This window comes from Aptenodytes forsteri, unplaced genomic scaffold (genome assembly GCF_000699145.1).
Source record: "Aptenodytes forsteri isolate BGI_AS27 unplaced genomic scaffold, ASM69914v1 Scaffold547, whole genome shotgun sequence".
Lineage (NCBI taxonomy): Eukaryota > Metazoa > Chordata > Aves > Sphenisciformes > Spheniscidae > Aptenodytes > Aptenodytes forsteri.
In genome coordinates, this window is record NW_008795324.1 from 107,688 (window position 1) to 129,269 (window position 21,582).

At 55.2% G+C, this 21,582-nt stretch overlaps 2 protein-coding genes across 4 annotated transcripts in view; one reads left to right on the forward strand and one right to left on the reverse strand.

Annotated features, from left to right (window-relative positions):
* Window positions 1-40: 40 nt before the first annotated feature.
* RNF41 (ring finger protein 41) lies at window positions 41-19,788 on the reverse strand. 3 transcript variants are annotated; one of them, XM_009280042.2, is made up of 6 exons: window positions 19,613-19,788; window positions 6,368-6,480; window positions 3,051-3,322; window positions 2,096-2,231; window positions 1,681-1,784; window positions 41-1,135 (listed from the first exon to the last, which is right to left on the reverse strand). In XM_009280042.2, exons 2-6 carry the CDS (start codon window positions 6,455-6,457, stop codon window positions 784-786), a joined length of 954 nt encoding a protein of 317 aa, XP_009278317.1. In that variant the 5' UTR covers window positions 6,458-6,480; window positions 19,613-19,788; the 3' UTR covers window positions 41-783. The 3 variants fall into 3 exon arrangements, with proteins under 3 accessions (XP_009278317.1, XP_009278319.1, XP_009278320.1); XM_009280044.2 differs by lacking the exon at window positions 19,613-19,788 and adding an exon at window positions 19,299-19,346; XM_009280045.2 differs by lacking the exon at window positions 19,613-19,788 and having other exon boundaries at window positions 6,257-6,461.
* Window positions 17,584-21,582, forward strand: part of SLC39A5 (solute carrier family 39 member 5) — a 15,300-nt gene continuing 11,301 nt past the window's right edge. Inside the window, exon 1 of the mRNA XM_019472268.1 lies at window positions 17,584-17,625. Within this exon, the coding sequence (XP_019327813.1) occupies window positions 17,584-17,625 (42 nt within the window). The remainder of the gene's footprint in view (window positions 17,626-21,582) is intronic.

The window sequence follows — 21,582 nt, forward strand, 5'->3', positions numbered from 1 at the left end:
CCGGCGCCCCGCCCCGTGGCCCCCCCCCCCCATGGTGGAAGGCCCAAGCCCTCGGTGGGTGCCGGGGGCTCATCTGCGGCTGGTTTGGCTCCAGGCGGCTGCAGGGTGGAGCAGGGCTTGGGCAGGGCCCCGGGGACGACGCTGACAGCGCCCAGTTCGGGGACTCCCCCTGCCAAGCCCCTTCCCCAGCCCGCAGGAGCGGGGGGGAGCGGACCCCGCTGCTGCCGTGCTGCGTGGTCGGAGGCAAGGCTGGGAGAGACGGCGGCAGAGAGACGCTGGAGAGCGAGGCGGAAAATCCAGAGAGGGAGAGAAAGCCCAGGGAGGATTCGGCCACCGGACAAGCGAGAGCTGCCGGGGGCCGTGGGGACAGTCCACAGCAAGAGCTGAGCTGGGCCTTTGGGTTTGGGCTGGACCAGGAGCCAGGCTTCGGGAGCGGCACCAGCACCCAAAACGCAGGCTGGGTCTGAGGAGTCTGGCAGTACGTGTGGAGCGGCTGCTCCTTCTCTCCTTGAAAGACATCGAACGGGGAAGCTGATCTGCAAGGGGCGAACGTGGAGGGGCTGCAGCGTGTGCTCACCGCTGGCCAAGTGTTTGAGTAGTATTTACCAGAGGCATTTAATCATTTCAGCTAGGAAGCAAGAGGTTCGAGGGAACAGTGCCCTAAGAAAACCACGTCGGTGACTAGGGAACGCCAGCAGTTTTGAGCGGCTACCCCCGGTCTCCACCTCTGCACCTTCCCCCTCCTCTCGCTCGTCAGCACGAAGCGTTTCTCTTCGAAAGTCCTTAGATTTCCTCCACTCCGTGTGCAAATATCATCACCAGTCCCGGCTCTAGCACCATGTCCTCGCCCATGTGCTGGTTTTCGCAGGCCATCACCACCACGGCCTGCTTGCCGGGGATGCGCTTGGCCACATAGTTCTCGTAGTACCGCCGGTTCATCTGGCGGGTCTCCAGCGTGGCCAGGCCCTGCGGCCAGTTCCGCTCGTGGGCGTTCTCGATCAGCTCGTTGATGATGGACGTGGGGCAGCCGCTCTCCACCAGCGAGCGCTTGATGACGGCCTGCAGCACCGCGTCTGGCGTGGAGATCATTCCACCCCACCGCGTCACCCGGGCCGGCTGCAGGGAGTTCACCCACCTGGTGACAGACACGGGACAAGCGGTCAGCACCGTGCATTTTTGGTGGCTCCCGCCAGAATCGAGGAGCTGGTCCACTCCCCAGCGCTCGGGAGCAAGGCTGGACGGGGAATGTCCTCCATTTCCCCACCTACCCCTTCCCTGTTTTCACCCCCAAACAGGACCCAGCTGCGGCATTCAGCTCTGCTACTCCCTCCCCAGAGGGAGGGGAAGAAAGAATGAGATGAGAAGCTGCTTCCTCCGGCCTTTCTCACAAGGAGGAAGGAATCTGGCAGCTTCCTGCTCGTGGGCAGGATGCAGGTGGAAGAATAAAAATGGTCCGAACCCATTGTGCAAGCAGCTCACGTGCCGCTCCCCGGCACAAAGGCCCCGCAACTGCCCCCTTGCTTTTGTGAAGCATTTTCTTCTCAAACCGCGCCTTTGCCTTGGAAGGCGCTTCACCCCCTCTCAAATCCATCAGCGAAGCTGGCAGACTCCCAGCTCCGCTCGCGCCCCGACGCAGGGCTCCCCAGCTCCTCCCCGGTCAGCACGAGAACCAGCACTTACTCCAGGATTTCATTGTATTCGATGGTCTCCTCCAGGTTCTGCAGGTTGGGGTTGACGCTGCGGATGGCGCGCATGTAGGCCTTCAGCAACTGAATGTCCCGTTTCTGCAACAGGCAGGACACAGCGGGGTTTGCAAAAAGGGAGTCAGCACCGCGGCTACACGTCACGAGACCAGACCCCGGCGCAGCGACAGGGAGCAACACGTCCCTGCCCGTCGGCTCAGCTACCGTCCCAGCGGCTGGACGGTGGAGGTGCAGAACAGCCGCGGAGCCCCGGCTGTGCTCAGCTCGGACTGCTCTGCAGCCGCTTTCTTCGTCCACAAACCTTTTTTGGTGTTTGGTGTCCAAGCAGGCGAGACTGACCCTTCCCATGAGAGACCCCACTGCGAGACAGCCCCTCGCGCACACGGACATACCTGCTCGGCCAGCTGATGCTTGTGCTCCGCTGAGGTCTTCTCCAGCTCAGCGATTCTCGTCTGCTGCTGTTGCACCACAGATCTTAAATGCTTGATGCAGTTGTGGTTTGGCAGCTCATCTTTGGGCATTTCCAAGCTGCGGAGCATTACAAAAAAAGGTGGAGGTCCCACATTAGGGAAAGTTGCACACCAGAGCACTTGGCATAAGCACGCAAACAGTCTCCAGAACAAATCCAGTCTTGGAGGACTTGCCAAGAGGCCCAGGAAGCCCAGCGCCGTAACCCCCGATAGGTGTAGGAAGGCCTGTTCCCCGCCGTGTCTCAGGGCCAAGCCAAATGGTCTCGGGGAGAGCTATGGGAACAAACCACCACCAGGCTGGCAGGCGATGGGAATCTTCCTCCTCCAAAGCGATCAGGGTTCAGAACCGGGTCCCACACCAGGCAGCCCGTGGGCCTGATCCAGCCTCTGATAGTCTCCAAGCCAACAGTCAGTCACCATCTGGCTGGATGCTTACAACACGTGAGTGGGAAGGATATCGGCACCAAGAGCACAAGTGCCAAGGTCAGACCAGCCACCCACTACTGCTCCTGGCTCTCAGCAACATGTAGGAGGGAGCAGAGCTCATGCTGGAACTTGTCCCAGGGGGCTGGAATGGCTCTGGGCAGATTCACAAAGGCTCCAGTACCCTGTTTCCAGCAGCCAACTGACACCCAAGCCCCAGCAACGAGCTAAAAAGCCAGGGGCTTTAAACCAAGCTTAAAAAGAAATGGGTTTGACTAAAAATCCTTCCCAACCCTTTCTGCAGCACCATGGCCTTCAAAGCCCTGCTACCCCCGGAGCTCTGCACCCAGGGGGCAAAAGGGTGCCAGGCACCGAACCCCGGTTTCCTTCCCCGAGCCTGCGGCCCCTGCTCTTGCCCACCCTCTGTGTCAGAGCCCGCCAAGGCCATCCTCACCCGCATCCCTGCTCGCAAGTCACCGGGCGCTTTGGATTGTGCTCGCAGTCATTGAGGTGAGACATCAGGTTGTCAAGTCGCACAACTGCCGTACAGCCGAAAACAGCGTTGTCGCAAGTGATCTGCAGCTTCGAGAGCATATTACGCATGATCCGTGGGACGGGGCGGAGGTGGGCAACCGTCACGACGCTGCGGTCCACGGGGCACGTCTGCTGCTGGGAGAACCACTGGGTGATGCAGGCATTGCAGAAGGCGTGCTCGCAGTGAGGAGCCTGCGGAGGGGCAGAGAACAGCCACGCGTTACTCAGACCCGGCGGGGAAGCATTTGCTGGCTCGTGTGTGGAGGACAGCCTTGACCGGAGAAAGGCTCTCAGCCTTCGAGGGGTGCACAGCAGCTACGTGCTGCCTTGGGGGAGGAGAGCAAAGGGAAGAGGCGCCTCCATTACACAAGCAGGCACGATGCCTGCACGGGGGGATGAGACACCAAAAGCCAGACCTCTAAAGACCAGAGCCATGCACAGCACCTTCCACTGCAACGCAAGAGGCACTGCTGCAGAGCCGTCCTCCCTTCCCTTGGAAAAGCAGGTGCCCGTCTTCATCCACCTCTGGTTTTAATTTGTGTGCCCAGCCCCACCAAGGTACTCTCTTCCCCCCAGACACCCCTTTGTGGTGTCCTGCAAGCAGATCAGCTCCCTGGGACAGGGCACGGACCCCTCAGAGCAGCGCTCCTGCTCTGCTCCGTCCCAGGTAATGCTGCCTCCTGAAAGGGCTGAGGGGGCAAGACAGCTCAGGATGCTAAATTTAAACATTTTTCCAGGGCAGATTAGAACATTACTTCACTGTATTTACACAGCTGGGCTCTGCTCTTGCGTTCAAGCTGCAGTTGAAAGAGTATTAAGGTTGGGGAGGGGGAGCGGGACACACGCCAGCTCTTTGGACAACACTGAGCTTTCTTCCACAGAGCAGAAACCCGGAGTTACAGGAAGGTCAGACGCATTCAGAGCTAAGTCTCATTTACAAGCTGTTCCCTCAGCGCGCAGTGCCTTGCAGGCTGCCTTGTACCAGACAACAAAGGCAGACGACGATTGCAGGACGTACGCTGAATTAGGATTCACCCATTCAAGCTGCAGGACCATCTTGGGAGTTTTAGCGCAGCCCCTGTGGCATCGCAGCTCGAGCCAGCCAGCCCAGCACAGCATCTCTGAGCCAGCAGGCAGCAGAGCCTGTGTCAGACAAGGCAGCACATGCTGGGCTCTGGCACAGGGACAGCCGCTCCTCTCCCTCGCGATTTCCTGAAGTCCCGCTCTCCGAGGCTTCGGCTTTCCACTGTCCTCCGCAAAGCTGGCCTCTCTGCTCCCCTTGTGGCATTTTACCCTCTCAAGCCCATGCCCATCCCCACTGAAGTTTAGTGACTGGGGTACCCCAGCGTCACCAAGTGCAGACTGGAGACGCAACAGATAAATCACACCAGTTTCACCGGCTACTGCACACAGAGGGTCACTCCGTGTCCATAACACAGGGAGGGGCCCTGGGGAATCTCCATCCTTGGAGATACTGAAACCTTGGGGCTGGATACGGCCCTGAGCCCTCTGAGGTATCACTGGAGGTGGCCCTGCTTTGACCAGGCAGAGGGACCTCGCTGGGAGGGAGGGAGGAAGGAACAAGGAAAGAGTCCTCGGGAATTTGCTCCCTCCAAACCAAGGCTTGCGCCTAGCTACAAACTCAGCCTCATCGCAGCTCCAGTTACTGCAGTGCTGGCAGGAGCAGGAGGGCCGGTATCCAACAGACAGGCTGTTAAACACGCTTGAGAAAAGCCTGGGAACAAGGGAGTTTGTGATATCACATCCTCAAAAGGAGATTTAAATAAACCTGCAACTTTCCCTCTGGTTTATGTGATGGCCTGTGATCGTGTTCACATGTTGACAGACTTTTTAAAATCAAAGCTTGTTTGACATAACAGATTAGTGTAGCTGGAAGGTGCTAACACACGGTTTTAACTACAGTAGATTGCAGTTCCACGCACCCCCAGCCCCCTGGCACAGGGTGGGCTACAGCACACAGCCCCAGCCTCCCCGGCATCCCCATCGGGCAGCTTACCAGCACAAATCACAGCTTTTGTGATGTGGTTTGTTATTAAGCAATGAAACTGCAATAATTATGCACACGTTTCAGATTAGCTCAGTTTTATTTTAATCTGTTTTATTTCAAATGAGGCTGGATTTACGCAGAGGGTACTGAGCTACCCAGCACATGGCCACAGCTCAGCCAGTGTAGCAACACCTCCAGCGGCATACAGACCCTGCAGGGAAGGGGCAGGGAGCAGGGGGACAAAGTCCCACGTGGAAGCCAGCTCCGCTCAGCCAGCAGTGCTCCACTCCCGCCAGCACTGGTGAGGGGGCTATAAAAGCCCCCACTATCCTCTCCCCAAAGTAACAGGGCTTAGGAGGACAGAGTGACAAATACAGCCCTTCCAGCACCGAAAGGCACAGGAGGGCTGGAGACTACGCAGTGCTCCGGCAGGACACTGCGCTGGAAGAGCATATAATAGAGCTCACAGGAAAGCCCCGTCCAACAGCCCCTCCGCTTCGCAGGAAGCAGAGGGAGGGGTGGAAGCAGCAGCTCCCCGTGCACAGCCTCCTTCCCCGAGCGGCTGCACAAGCTGCAGAGTGAGCTGGAGGATCCACCAAACCACCCGGCTGTGCCGGGCCTGGGCAGAGCAGCGTGCTGGTACCAGGTCTGTGGTCTGTCCATCCTCCGAGCTACGTTTGGTGGCAGGAGAGGAGCCGGAGAGTTGAGCCAGGCCCCCAACAGCAAGTAAAACAGATCAGCTCTGTAGCATGGAGGAAGCATGTGTGCAGGGAAGCAGAGAGGGTCAACCAAGCATGAAGCCATAAGCAAGGGACAGATTTTAGCATAGCTGCTGCCATCTCTGCCTTGGGACACCATCACTGGTATGCAGCTGCATTGAGCTTTGGTAGAGTTAAGAAGGGAGTAAGGAATGAAAGAGTAAGGGAAACCTGTCCCAACACAAGCTTATTCCTTCCTCACGCCTCCCTGCTGACCCCAGGACATCCCCCAAACCCAGAACTTTAGTTCCTTTCCACCAGAACTCGCACAACCGCAGACTTTTATCCCTGGTGCTGCTTCCTTACCCATGCTGTTGCCTTAAACCACTAGTAGGAAAGTTAAGAATCCATTGAGCTCACCTAATGCACACGCTGTGTGCGGCGCCCATCATCTGATCAAGGCATCTAGAAGTCTGGAGCTGCAATCGGAGGCTTTCAGTAGCCACAGTCAGTGCTCAGACAGAAACCTACCTGAACCGGCTCCTCCAGGACCCCGCTGCAGATGGGGCATATAAGATCTTCATCAACATCCCCCTGAAAACGTGCTACATCATACCCCATTGCTCATCACCGATGCCAGAACCCTGTGGAGGGAAAAAGAAGAGTGGTTAGGAGCAGCCGAGCATCCCGTGACGTGTGGACAGAGCAGGTCCCGGCCCTCGCAATGTCCTGGTTCCCGAATTTCTGCCCTCTCCTCCCAACGTGGCCAGTTGGGGTAGCCCCGGGCACGGCTGGAGCTCACAGCCGAGCGCCGTACGGAGGAGCATGCAGGGGGAAGCGGTCTCAGCCCCCTCTGTGTGTGCTGAACTGCTCCTCCGTTTTGACGCGCTGCTGGCATTGCTTCTCTCCCACACATGTTATTACTAATCCTGCTGCAATTTTTCTACTTGCTGGTTGTTTTTGCACAGTTCTATTTGGTTTATAGAGGACAGCACAGGGGCACCTCTAACGAGTGAGGCCAGTCCCGTGGGCTGAGCAGCGGGATGCATGCCAGGGACCGTTCCTGGGTGCAGGCAGACACCCACCAGCCTCGCCACATGGGTTGCGGAGGAACCAGCTCCTTCCCTGGGAACAGCAGCCCCGCTGGCTCCCGGCACCCCGGCTGACCGCTGCAGGTATTGTCCTCTGCTGCCATCTCCAGCAGCTTTCCCACTCAGCCGAGCAGACGCAGAGTGAAGACGCCCAACAGCATCTGCAGCAGAGCGTGACCTCAGCTGGGTGCTCCAGCGCCTGGACGAGGAGTCCCCACGACTCGCCAGAGCTGTTGGGGCTCCTGCTCCCAGAACGGAGGGTGTGCAGCCCCGAGAGCAGCCCCTCAGGCACCAAGTCCCCATCCCTCCCCGCCGAGGACAGCATTCCCAGGTAAAACTGTTCACCAGCTTCTTACACTACCTGCCAGAGGCCGACCTTGAGCTCTGCCCCGGCACGCTAGCAGTTATCGGTTCCTCTGCGGCTTGTCCCTAAAGAGCCAGCTCCTCCTCTCCTATTCTCACCAACATCAAAGTCGGTGACAAACCGCCACGGCCATACAGATTCACGCTACACTTGGCTCCAGATAAAGGAGTCCCCACCCCAAACACAAGCAGGAGCCAAGAGGGGACGGGAGGTGTGCGAGGGCATGCGGATGCCGCATGAGGCTCTGAAACCACCATCCATGCGGTGAGGAGACTGCGGCATGGCAGCACTTCCAGCTGTGCAAACACCAGGAGCATTACCTGCTCTGGAGGGCAGGTAGCAACTCGCCCTGCTCCTGCTCTGCAGCCAGATGTGGCCACCCAGCCACAGCCAGCGGTGCCGAGCTCCTGCACCTCAGCCGAGTTGCTTGCACAACACCACGTACCTCCCCAGCCAGCTCTTCGCAGCTGAAAGGTTTGGCTCTAGACAGATGCAGCAAGCAGAGCTGGTTGTGGAAGCCACAGCGTCTGCTCAGCTAGAGCAGCAAGGGAGGAGAGGCGATGGACGGACAGAAAGGGAGGCTGTAGGTAATGCAGTCGCTTCATGGTTGGCCCTTGGGACCCTCCCCAAGTCGAAGGGCAGCAGGGAGGGACTTTAATCAACTCACTGGGCACTGTGAAAGTCAGACAATAAATCAGCTCCACGTGCGGATGGATTCTTTGCTTCCACAGAGCAGGCACAGACAAAAGACTCCTCTGATGGAGGCTGGGGTGGGGAAAGTCCCTGTGTCAGTTTGCAATTCAGATAAGATGAACGGCTGCAGGCTGGAAGGAGAACTGATCTCCAGATCTCCGAGCAACCAGGATCGGTTGCTCTTAAACCTTCCCACGCCTTTGGACAGATGCTGCTCTCCTCCACTGGGAAGGAACCCAAATTCCTTCCCATCCCCTTATGAGCCACTCACACTGCAAGTCTCAGCACCTCCAACACATTTACATTGGGTTCAAACCAACTGGAAGGGCAAACACAGATGTGGAGGACCCAGCACAACAGCTCCTGGCTGCCAGCTGAGCCACAGTACCCATGCAGCCTGCTAGCCCCCCACCACAGAGGTGCTTCACTCTGCAGCTGGGACCACTCTGACCTTCTCTGTTGCTCAGTGCTCGGGCACTGGTTCACGCCCTGGTGTCTTAACGTGTCTCTGAATCCACGAGCAGCTCCACAAACAGCCTGCCCTCTCATTCCGCTCGGGAGACACAGCGCCTGCTCCTGCACGGGCACTCAGGTATCGAAGTGGAACTGCGCTGGGCAGCACTTCTTCAAAACCACACTCCCTAGCAACTCGGCTTTCTTTGTCTTTTGCTTCCAAGCTCCCAAATTCCAACATCATCCCTCCAACAAACAGCTGGGCAAGACACTAAATGTCTTCACATCCACTCAGGAAAGAGCCGAGCAGAGGGCAAAACACGAGCACTGAAAGCCAGCCTTGCCATCTGCCAAATGGAAGCCACCATCAAAACTTCCCCCAGGAAAAAAATTCAGCACCTGCATGAGTCTAAGCACCTCTGAATTATTCTCCTTCCTCGACCCAGCTGTTCCCCCTTCTGCCAGAGATCATCTGTGGGGCTCTGCCAGCACGCTGAAGCAAAGAGCACCCTGCTGCTATCGCGAAGCAGAAACAGGACAGCTGAAAGCATCTGCAAATGCTCGAGTGAGATGGAGCTGGCAACCCAATCTCCCTCCTGCTAGATCCAGAGGTGAATTAATGACCTGGCCCCACAGGATACTGGATACGCTCATTCTTCCCTGGGCTCAGCAACCTGCAGGATGGCCCCAAAGAAGGTATCGTATAGCTAATATGAGCAAGTCCTACTTGCGCAGTGCTTCTCAGCAAGAGCGATGATTCACGGGCTGCAGGGATCCATCATGTGCTGAACCGAAGCACAAAGAGCTTAGAAAATACCTTTCTTGGAAGGGCTTGCAGAGGCACTCAGACACCAGGGTGAAGTCGAGCCAAACCATCCGCAACGCGGGCAAGACACGATACAGGGGAGCGAGGGCTGAGCAGGAACCCAGACAAACCCACTGTTACGGGAGATTGCTTCTGCAGTAAACAGCAACTGCCACCTATGATTACACCTGATTTAAGTGAATGAACTTCCCAATCCTGCCCTCTCCAAATACGCACAGCTTCTTGACCCCAGCACCATCAGCCTCCCTAGGGCTGGGCAGGGAGAAGGGATAGTTCGCACAGATCAGAGGCCAGTCACAGAACTGGGCTTTAGCCCAAATTACAGAGAAAAGCTGGGATAAGTCACTTTTTCCCCCCTTGTCATCACGCTCCTGCCTTGTCTTTGTAGATTGTCATCTTCTTGGCCTTGGGGACTTCGAGTGCCTGCACGCTGCTCAACACAGAAGAGATCTACATAGCAACAAGGGCTTGATGGTATCAGAGAGGATCAGTAATTAACAAGTCAAAAGCACTTTGACATTCCTACCCTTACCCAAAGCCTCCTCAGCATCCACCAGACAAGACAAAGGTTCCTAATAAGCCCTTGGGGAAGTAGAGGAGAGGAAAGAGGAAGGCAACAACTCACTCCCCAGCTGGTTAGAGCAGCACTGCACCGAGGACAGCCCCAAGCCTGTCGCATCCCCACGGCAGGGATCTCCCAGCTCCCCGACTGCTATGCAGGGGCCGGCATCTCATCTCAAGCCCCGACTTGTGCTGCTCTTCCGTCCTCCCCATAAACCTGCCATTTAAATAGGCAAAAATGACATCTAAAAGTTAAGACAGACCATCACCGTCAACTCCCCCTACTCTGGTCACAGGACATTCATTCCTACATACCCAATGCATTGCAGTTTTGCTCCAAATCTTGGGCAAAAAGGGGCTTCATTTCGTTGACTGGCATGAGCTTACCTCCGCCCTTCAAATGGCAGCGCAGGATCGCAGCGAGCAAGGCTCAGGCTCCTCTGACCCAAAGCATCTCTGCCGGTCTTTCATGTTAGCAGCAACTATACAGATAAGATTTCCGTGGTAATACTGTGCTGTCTTCCAGCACGATAACTAACTGTTCCTGTCCCCAGAGGAAAATTCAATTGCTGAGAATATTTTTTCTGTTGACAAAAGGAAAATTAATGGCTTAAAAAAGCTCCCCCTCCTCCTTGGAAAAAAAAAAAAAAAAAAAAAAAAAAAAAAAAAGTGTCTGCATGGGAGCCCGTGGGGGAGCCCGTGGATTTGTTCCACAGCCCCCAAAGCACATGTTCACATGTTCCCTCCTTTTTGCCACAATATGTTCAAGCCGCTGGATCCCAGACACTCCGGCTGAGCCAAGCTTTCTGCCTGGTTGACTGCTCCAGGCACAGTCTGTGGAGCAAGCCAGCATCTACCAGCTCCGGAGGAGCTCTCCACTCTGCCGGCACAGGGAGGCCGACTCATCTGGGGCTCGCAGGGTTGTACTTCCACGCTCCTGCTCACCCACACAGCCAGCTCTCCTCGGTCAACAGCTGTTTCAGGCTGCAAGCACACCTGGGCAAGGATCCAGAGCAACCTGGAAAGGGCCTGGCCCTAGACAGCTTTGCTGGGAAAGCAGCATCTTCCACAAGATCCTACCAGCGTGCTGTTGGCTGCGGGTCCTGGGGCAGGAGCAGACACCTCCACCTGCACCATGCGAACAGCGTGCCAGGCTGTCGGGAGACACTGACTCACTCCCAGGAGCTGACGAGTACGAGTGTGAGCAACACGAGCAAGGACCAGCGCAGAGGCAGACAACAGCACTGGAAGGGAAGCGAGTTTCACCCAGGTAAACGATGTGCTGGCTACAAAACTCCCCGGGCCCCCAGCTGCCCGGAGCCTGAGAAGGTGAAGGTTTGGAGGAGGCACCGACCCACATCGACCTGCACAGCTGTGCCAAGCAGAACAGGCGACAGGGACGACTCTGCACGCACAGCTAGAGCTCACCGAGATAAACCAACCTGGCCCAAGGCAAACGATAAATGACAACAGCGAGAACAATGTGATCGTGGGAGGGGAGCCAGCACCTACCTACTAAACACACGGCAAAAAATACGTTTGGAAAAATCAGAGCACAATGGTCAGTAAAGCCAACGACTGGACGGAGAGCAGCAACCACCCCAGGGACTTGTGTGCAAACGCAAAGGTGTCCAGCTCAGCTCCTCCCCAGGGACACCAGCCGCTGGCAGCATCTGCCAGCTCTGCTGCCTGCCCTCCTTTTAGCAGCAGATCCACGCAGCCAGCCCCTCTTCTGAGCCAGTATCTGGTGCCAGTTCACTAGGGAAGCCCATCCCTTCCATGGAAATACAGAAGACCAGACAGAATCCCTTAAAAAAAAAAATAACAAACAAACAAACCAAATCAAACTTAATTAGCCTGTGCTGGAAGTCTCCAGCATCAGGCTTTGCCTGGCTCTCAGGGGAAAAAAAACCCCACCATTTTCTCATTATTTCCAACATAAGTGTTGCCAACAGATATCAGAGCCGCCTTGCAGCTGGGATAGCTCGGAAGAAACCTGTTCTGTGAGCAATGGTGTTTTTAGTAATCTTTCCTAATTTCATCAGCTTTTTGAGCCAAAAGAAATAGAATTAAAACAAGAAAGCAAGGGGGAGGGGAGGAAAGGGAGAGAAAACAACATATGGATGCAAGAGGGGCTGTTCTGTAGCAGTTAAAGCCCAGCATGGGAGCCAGGACACCAGCAATCTTCTCACTGCTTTGCACTGTGTGTGTTCTGGGGCACCACGCTTTGTTGTCTCTGTTTCCCTGCTGTGAGTAAATACATAACATCTCCGGGGGGCGGCACGGTTTCTGAAGCAGTCTTGCTGCCGCTGGAAAGTTTCCAGGGGGGGGAAAAAAAGGGTGACCCAGAAGCTTAAAAAAAAAGTCAAAGTTTTGCAGCAACTGGCTCCCAGCCCCCAGGATCTGCATCCATTTAGGACGGCCTCTGCTCCCAGGAGTCCAGGTCACGCCAAGGAAAGAGGCCACCAGCACCACCGGTGGGACAGCAGAAGACCAGGGACAGCCAGTCGCCGGGACAGAGCTACATGCAGCAGAAGCTGCCCCATCAGTACCTGGGAGGGAGTGCAGGGGCTCTGCAGGGGGGCTGACGTTTAGCTGAAGCACTTTGCCGAAGGCATCCGCTGGGCTCCATCACCCAGCCCAGGTGAGGAGGCTGCTCGGATAGGATCAGGGCTGGCGCCAGGATGCAGGCGAAAGGGCTCTGCTCAGCCGGATCTCTGGTCTGACAAGCAGATTGAAGACGGAAGAGTCATCAGCGTTGAAGCTGTGCCCACGTCCGTGCCTTGCAGCTTTAAAGCAGCTCCTAACTGACCTGACACAATGGAAGTTTCGCGGGAAACCCTCATGTCAACAGCCAGAGCTGGGTCCGGTGACAGCAGCCTGTTCCCGTACAATGGGGAAGGATTCACCAGCCCAACGACAGTCAGCGTGCAGAGCTGTGACAGTCTGTTGCTCTCCTGCAAGCGACCCAGTTAGTGCAGCCCAGCTGGCCAGGGGCAGCTTGCCAAGCCTGGGTGATTACTTGCCTGCCCTCCTGCCAGCACGGCTCACTGCGGCTCGCAACATTCCCCGGCATCTGAAGTCTGTGCATTTTAGAGCACAGCGTGGTCAGCAGCTGTGACGAACTTGCTGGGCCCCCGCAAACCACATACTTGAGATGAGTGCCCAGCGCCCGGCCACCCTGCTCTGAGTTAGAGCCACCCGGCAGTCGTGCCCATCAGCCAGCACTAGCAACAGCCCCCAGCGTCACACAAGAAAGGAATAGCGGTCTGAAACTGAAGATTAACGAGAACAATATTGAATCCGAACATGCAGCATAATCTAAAGCTGGCTATAAGTCTCCCTGCCTGACCTAGTTGTCCAGCGACCCAGTTTCTAAACCACGCAAGTACAGCGGGACAGAAACAAGCCCAGTGCGTGCTGTGCATTCCTGGCTGAAGCCACTTCCCTGCACTGCCGGGCCTGGCAGGGAAACGAAGCGGGCACTTGCTGGCACACAGGCTGAGCACAAACCCAAACTTTGCCCTAATCTGGAACCACGAGCTCCCTGCTCAGATGCAGGCCCCATTAGGATTTAATGGCAAGGAAGAGCTGACACAACGTACATCCCGTAACTTCTTTGGAAACGAAACACCAGCAGTGCAGGTCAGGCTGCCGTATCCCCCACGGCTCCTCCGCCTGGGGTTGTGCACCCAGCACCCACGCAGGACGGAGTCACACAGCTGTGCGTTACGAAATGTGAAGGCAGGGAAGAGAACAAACACTCAGTTTCATGAGACACAGGCTGGGGGCCAGCCACCTTCCCTACTGCGCTCTCCTGGCTGCACGGGGCTTCAGCAGCTCTGTCGAGCCCCACAGACCTGGCCAGACCGTTCCAAGCGATTGCATTTATAGCCTTGACTCGTGTCAGACCTTCCTGGTCTTTCTGATCATTACCTTGACTTTTCTGGTACAAAATTATACCCTGTGCTCACCCGTGTTACGCGCTGCTTAACAGAGCGGATCTGATTTCAAAAGCCAGCACCAAAACCGAGTGGGGGTCCAGAGTCCACCCCGCACGGGTGATCCCCAGGCTCAGCCACACACTGTCTCGTGCTCAGCGCTACCGGCGAGGTTTGGAGAGGCAACTCGGCGGCTGCAGGATCAGATTTGTAGCATTGCTCTGCCTGTTCCTTTGCTTCTTCCCATTTTGTTGGCAGCCGGCTTACCTGCATGTGTGGAATGAGCCTGCATGGTTTAGTGGTTTTCCCAGGAGTTACTGCATGCATTTGAGACATCTACGGGCCACGAGCTTAAAAACCGCTGGCGCAGAGGAGAGTGCTGGTCTGCAGGCCAGGACAGTCGCTTCACCTGCCCGACTTCAGTTTCTCCATCAAGAGTAACTGGTGGAGAGCAGCAGATACAGCAAACCAGTTCTGCCTGCGTGCACATCACCAGCTGCTTGGCATGTGCATAATTAACCACCCCACTAATGACACCACGGAGCAGCAGCACTCCCTCCCCACCAGAAAAATGGATCAGACACTCAGCCAGCCTCAGCTGAAACGTGACTCGTTCACTCCTCTCCAGCATTAATACAGGGCCTCTAATTGCTGTTGCATATACCCAGGAAGCAGACGGCAATTTAAAGTAATTTACGCTCCACTCGCAGGAAAAGCCAGCGAAGCAATCCTAACAGCAACTCCAGTTTCAGGGAAGAGCCCAGCAAGCCTTCGTGCTCTGCAACACCGCAGCATTCAAGCAGCGCTGCTCTGCAGCACGACCTGTTAAACCCCACGTACAGACCAGTACCACAGCGGAGCCGCGCTCAGGCTCAAAGGGAACAGCTACACCAAGGAGTTGGGTTTGGCTGGTTTACACGACGCTAACTGGTATCTTGATTCTTGCTTACTAATCCTTTAAAGGGTTACTACCCGCTTCAACATAATTGTTGAGCTAATGTACTTCTTTCGGAACAATGGTGACATGAGTTAATTCATTCCTTCTCCAAACCATGTTTCTTTCAGCAGGAACAAAACCCGACGGATTCAGCGTCCTCACTGCAGTCCCTCCCACACCTGAAATAATCGATATCCCCCAGGCCTAAAACTTTTCTTACGTGGAGGCGTTTCTTCAAAGTGTTTTAACCAGTTAGCAGAGACTTCAGGAATGACTGACTGTAATCCACAAAGTTTCAGTACATACTATTTTGATTCAAGAGGCCACAGGCAAAACACAAAAATACTACTCATTATTTGCTAATTAAAAGCCAAAAGCATTGAGAGTACAAATCTAACAGCTCTTTCCATAGGGATTTTTCCTCCAGTGTTGATCTTCTGTTTGACATTAGCTCACATCCAGAGAGCAAAACTTTCCAAAGGAAAAAAAAAAAAAAAAAAAAAAAAAAAAAAAAAAAAAAAAAAAAAAAAAAAAAAAAAAAAAAAATCCTTTTTCTAAAAAGCCTTTCACAAATCAAAGGAAGCTTTTGCCCAAGTACACACAGGCAAACAAGATCAAAAGGAAAGCGGGGTTAAACAATCATTCTTGGTTGTATAATAGGAGGAAAACACATCAATCGTGAGGCCCTACCCATGTTCAAGATCCCGTTTCGGTAGCTGGTGGAAGGACAAACAACATGTTGAAGAGCTCCTATTGCTTAACCCCTGCAGAATCAGGCTAGAGGGCTTTGCCACCCGGCAAGGCCATTCCTTATTCTGGGAAGCTCTTCAGGATCACTAAAGCCCGGCTGATGGTCCTGGGAACACCTACAGGCATCGTGCCCAACGCTGGCAGCGCCTCAAAATCCCACAACGTGAAACAACGCTACCGGTACCACAAAAGCACAACCAGCCTGCAGCCTCTCCCAGCTGGGACCCGACAAACTCATCCTGTTTTCTGTACTTTTAATGCGTTGAAAGGATTTAGGCGAAAGAGGCTGGAGGCAGAAGAGCTTGCCGGGGAAATCAGCCACCTCGAGAAAGGAAAGGAAAAAAAAAAAAGTCTTTGGGAAGTTCCTCAAGGCAGCTGCTGAAAGCGGAGCGGCTCTCGGCACACCAAGGTCACATCGCGCTGCGCAGACAGTGTCACCTCTGCACCTACAGAAGCAAAGGACGGTCTAACAGGGAGGTGGACAACCCTGTGTGCAGCCACCGGGCAAGGGTGTTATCCCCTCGGACTGGGCAAGGCTCATCTGAAAAAGGAAGCCAAGCAGCCCAGGTAAAACTCCGGGGGGCCCCATCCCTCCTGCCTCCAGCACAGCCTGCTCGCCTGCGCGTGCTCGGCGCAAGACAGCTTTTATCCATCCCATCCCCAATTCCACAGACGGAGAACTGAAACGGCAGCTCCCTTCCAGAGCCGTGGGATGAGCAGAAGCGACATCCATCAGACCCCTGCTCCGCTCCAGCCGCCCTTACCTTCAGCCTGCGAGGAACACGACAAGATCTCCTGGGTTGCCAAGTCCTTGGCTCTGCGTCAAGTCCTACAGCCCTGTGAAACGCATAATCAAGAATCGCAGCTGACTGCAAGCCTCTGCTTCGCAACTGAAAGCAGCTCAGGGAACGCAGTTCGTTGCCGCAGGTTGCTAAGCCATGGCAACGACTTCTGGGGGGGGAAAAAAATAAAAGTCACGTTGTTTTGGGAACGTCAAGGTCCTGCTCTTTATTAAGACATTCTGACAGGGTGGCCTGACCTGGAGCTGCTGAGCTGCCCACCCAATTCCTGCCACTTCCCTTCTGTACTTTTTTCGGATCAAGCCCTTCCAAAGCTCAGGAATTCAATCTGCAGCGCTGTGAAGGGGCTTTGACGCCTCGACAGGACTGCCAAAGGGGCAGAAATAATACGCCAAACCCCACGGATACGCAACCACACTGGGACGACTGGGAGAACACTCAAAGGTCAGCACCACTTTTGTGTCAGGGAAGGAAACCTCGCGGCAGATTTCCACAAGACAGCATTATATTCCTCCAAAAAAACTTCAACGGGAGGGGGATGCACTCCTTTACAGGGCTACACCCACGCTTCGTCTCCTGCCCCGGCCGAGCACTCGCCTGCCTTGCAGAGGCTGCAGTGCTGGGGTGAGACCCTGCCCGTGACCCTCCCAGCATACACAGCTGTCACTGTCACCGATCATCCTCAGGAACGGGGGATACGCTCGGTCCGGGTATCGCAAACAGAACCGCAGCCTCCCAAGCCTCAGGTTCCTACGCCCCAGGTTAATCAGAAGGGAAATGTTCAAGATCCAGGCAGAAACACACATTTCAGGTTTTGTTCTTTCTGCTACGAGCTTAGAATATTCTTCCCACTTGCTGCATTTCAACACTGCAGAGTCTCTTTATTTTGCTTGAGCTCTGTCTGCAACAGCTCCTGCCTACCGGGAACCCGGGCAGGAATTAAACGAGTTCCTGTGACTTGGGGTACGAGCTCCCATTAAAAACTACTCAAGCCACCCGCTGCAGGGGCACCAGCTGCCCTCCCCAGCTGTCACCTGAGCTCTGACACATCCCACAAACCCCAGAGATCACGGAGGAATGCGGCGCAGCACGCTGCCGCAGCCCGCAGCATGTCTACAGGCAGATGCAGCAAGACCAGAGGAAGACGTTGCCACCGAGAGCCCAGAGGCAGGAACCCGGCCCCAGCCTACTTCTGGGGGGCTGCACGTTCTGGGGGGCTGCACGTTCCTCATCGGTGACGGCAGAGACACCGGCAGGCTCCGACCGGGACGGGGCCTCGCACACGTGCCGGGCCCTGCACTCGCGAGAAGTGGTTTGTCTGGAGAGCGGTCATGGCTACAGATAAGGCAGAGAAGGACACGAGGGTCTGCGAGGTGGGTTTCCCTTCGTTAGGTAAGCGGAACAAGCCACTTGTTAACAGCTGGGGCCATGCTGGAATTGCACAGCACTTTACCCAGCTCTGTGCCAAGCCTTTTATTTTCTGGTCTGTTTCTTACGGTGTCAAGACACCAAGAAAATGAAGAGCCTAAATCTGAAGTTAAACTGGTTTATGTTTGGTTCCGCCCCCCCCAAAACAGCAGATATAAGTCACAGCCAGCAAAATGTCTGAATACGCACACTCAGTTATAAAAAGCACCCCGCATCGCTGCTCCGTCAGCAGCCCGTCCCTTCCCAACTCTAACTGCTCCACCAGAAGTGGGAGCGATGCCTTGTCCCAAAGGAAACTACACCGGGCAGTTGGTTTCAACAGGGGCAGACGTGCTGCTCCGCTACCTGCCGCAGAAAGGCGGAGCTGGCAGGCGGGAGGATGCCCGGGAGCCACCACCTCCACCAGCAGCACCCCAAGAGGTCCCAGCTCCTCAAACAGGAGGAGAGGATTCCCAGGAGCCCAGGGCAGAAGCCGGGCCCCTCGCTGAGACAGCTCAGCAGCCTGGCCTGCGCAGCTCGGCCGAGTCTCCACGCTCCCGGTCAGACCCACCTTCGACTACCAGCACTACCGTTGTACCGAGCGAGTCCGGACCAGCTGCCACACGGAAATCCTAACACGAGAAGACCAAAAGAGCTTTTTGCCTTTAGTCTAAAGCATTTGGATGCGAGGGATCTCTTCAGACTTGGTGAACAATCCCATCCTCGCAGCAGAACAGCACGGATCCTATTCAGCACGAAGTGTTTCCTGTTTTCCGCCGCGAGGAGCCCACACAAGCTGCGAAGCCCCAGCAGTTGGCCAGTCACCAAGCCGACTGATCAGCGAGAAAACACAGGCAGAGACTGCCGAGCAGCGCAACTCACGGCTCGCTTTTACCTTTAGCTCTGTTTGAAGTTCGCCTTGCATTGCCTCCAGCTGCCTCTGCAGCCTTTTGGGATGCCTTTCCAGAACTCCAGGCTCGTCAGCGGGTTTCGTTAACAAAGCACTTTCCCTGCAAGTCACAGGGAACCTCGCTCTTTCGAGAGCGCTCTGGGAATTCCAGTGTCTGCCCTTCTTCTAGAGCACCAAGTGAAACAAGAGATACAGAAATCAGGCAGGGGCAGTTTTTAAGCCAGTTTGGCAGGATTTATTTTAAACCTCTGAAATTTAAGGAAGATCTTGCTATTTCCCTGTAGACGTTAATTTACGACAAAGGTTCTTTAACGGCTTTAGAGCAAGAGCCGTGTCCTTCACTGCGAACCTGCACGGACCCGTGAACAGCAGGCTGTGATCTCTAAACGGTGCTCTAGGTAAATCTGCCAGGGGAGAGATCAGGCAGCTACAAGCTGCGAGAACAGCCGTACGCGTTGCACTGCCGGCTGCGACAGGGGGACTGTCAAGACATACAGAGACCTTTCTCGTTAGCCGAGCAAAAACAAAGTTTTCAGATAAATATGACTTCAAAGTTATCGGCAGCAGCCAACTGAAAAGCCCTGAAAGCATATATAAAGCAACACCCCATAAAACTGCTGATGTAACTCTAACTGTTCACATGTCGGAGGCTCCACGTGTGTGGAGGAAGGACTTAAAACTCATCCCCCGCGCACAGACGGAGAAAGTTTTGAGAGGTGCTTGATTTACCTTCCGCGGCAGAATTCCTCCCTAAGCAGCAAAGAGGCAGGGCTGGGCACTGCCGGCTCAGGGGGACTGTCAAGACATACAGAGACCTTTCTCGTTAGCCGAGCAAAAACAAAGTTTTCAGATAAATATGACTTCAAAGTTATCGGCAGCAGCCAACTGAAAAGCCCTGAAAGCATATATAAAGCAACACCCCATAAAACTGCTGATGTAACTCTAACTGTTCACATGTCGGAGGCTCCACGTGTGTGGAGGAAGGACTTAAAACTCATCCCCCGCGCACAGACGGAGAAAGTTTTGAGAGGTGCTTGATTTACCTTCCGCGGCAGAATTCCTCCCTAAGCAGCAAAGAGGCAGGGCTGGGCTGGGTTTACTCTTTTCAGGGAGACGCTCCCAATGGCCCATCTTTTCCCCTTCCTCTTCTACAGTTTAAAATGTCGTTCGTCGAGGGCCGAGAGCCGCTGCCACGCAGGAGTCATAAGGTCAGGCAGGACAGATCTAGTCACCGGGGGGGGGAAAAAAGGGAAGGAAAAGTGAGCATTGTAAAAACCGAGGTGGAAGGCTGTGCCCTGCCCTTCACCCCCCTCTCAGGGCCCAGATGAAGACACCTCTCTTCCTCCACACAGGAACCCAGGCCTTCAGCCCCACAGAAGAGAAACCTGCGCTTCCCGGAGAGCCTTTGCAACTCTCCTAAAAAGCAGGATAACCTGTGCAGAAACCATCGAGCGCCTGCAACGCGAGCCCTGTACGCCTCCGACGCAGATACACGTTCCCCTGGGGACAAGGGTCTGAAGTCGGTCACGAGAACAGAGAACCACCACCGCATCTCAGACCGCTCCTCACCCTGTCTTCCAACAATATAAAAAAATTTACTCTGCCTTTTTTTTTTCCCCCTTTTCTGTTTTTTTAATTTAAATGGCAAGAATAAGGGTCACTCCAGAGGCCCCAGCCAGTCTCAGAGAGCCCTCGGTGCATCCCAGCCTCCCCGACAGGCTGATCGCGACCGAGCCGGTCATCTAAACACCGGTTGCCTCCCCGCGGCGCTTCGCTTGGGAAATTCCAGCCCTCGGCCAGAACTCTGCTCGCCTCAAACCCCCACCTCACTCGGCCGGGAGAAAAGCTGGGACGAGAGGCGTTTCCAGCAGGACCGCGCCGTGCGCAGGGAAGGAAAAATTTGCCCAGTAGGTAAAGTCTCAGCTTTTAAGTTACGCAATCCTGCTAAAAATAGTTTCCCCAAATGCCACCTTAAGATCTTCTGACACAAATCCAAGTTTTTCCTGCAACTCCTCTGCTCGCTCTAGTGTTGCAAAAATTGACAGCAGGGAAGCCTGAATTGGAAAAACTGCTTCGGTTTTATCTGCCGGTCTCGGCAGCAAGGATAAAACCAGCTCAGAAACGCCCCTGGACGTTACCACCGCGCTGAACCAGGGACGATGACACCCGGCCCCCGAAGCCACCACAAGCAGCTTTATTATTATTATTATTATTATTACAACAACAAAGTTTATCCGATGCTGTTGCATTTCGGGACATTTTTACATTTATCACTTAAAACTGTATTAAAAAAGACTGAGGCCCTTCCTGTAAGACGAGATGCCGCCGAGCTCGGGTGCTTACAGTCGAGAGGAGCAGCAGCGCACGGCCTGCTTTGTGAAACCTGCCCGCAAATAAAGCCTCATCCCATTTAACGACCGACCTCCCTCTACTTCCTACCCTCCCCAAACAGACAGACGGGCTTTGTGATGTGCTCTGAAGGTCAGGCCTCCCAGAACGGGGAAGCTGCGCGTGTTCCCCACATTCCTTTGTCGTGAGCGACGGGCGCTCTCCTTCCATGGCTGCTGCCTGCAGGGGATTCCCCACCCCGGGGAGCACCCCGGCCCCGCTGGGGATCAGGGCGGCCCGAATCCTCGCTGCACTACAGCAGCGCCCAGAGGCTGCCAATAATTTGTCATCGGAGCAACTTTCAGCCCAATTAAAGTCTTTCCTTCAAAAGCTGCTAGAAAAGGAGTTGCCGGTGAAGTCCGGGCGTATTTACGACGCGGCATCACCAGGTGGAACCGGCACATTCCCAGGCCACGGTGGTTTTGGTTTTTTATTTTCCCTTTACTTCGCCTTTTCGGTCACGGTCCAGCAACGCGCGCCCCAAGCCCCGCAAGCGCGTCCGGGCCCGCTCGGGCTCCGGCAGCCGGGGACACACGTACGGGGAGGGCAGGACGCGTTACCGGAGACCAAAGCCAGGGGATCCTCCGGCGGGGCTCCTCCTCCTCCTCGCTTCCCCCTTCCCCCG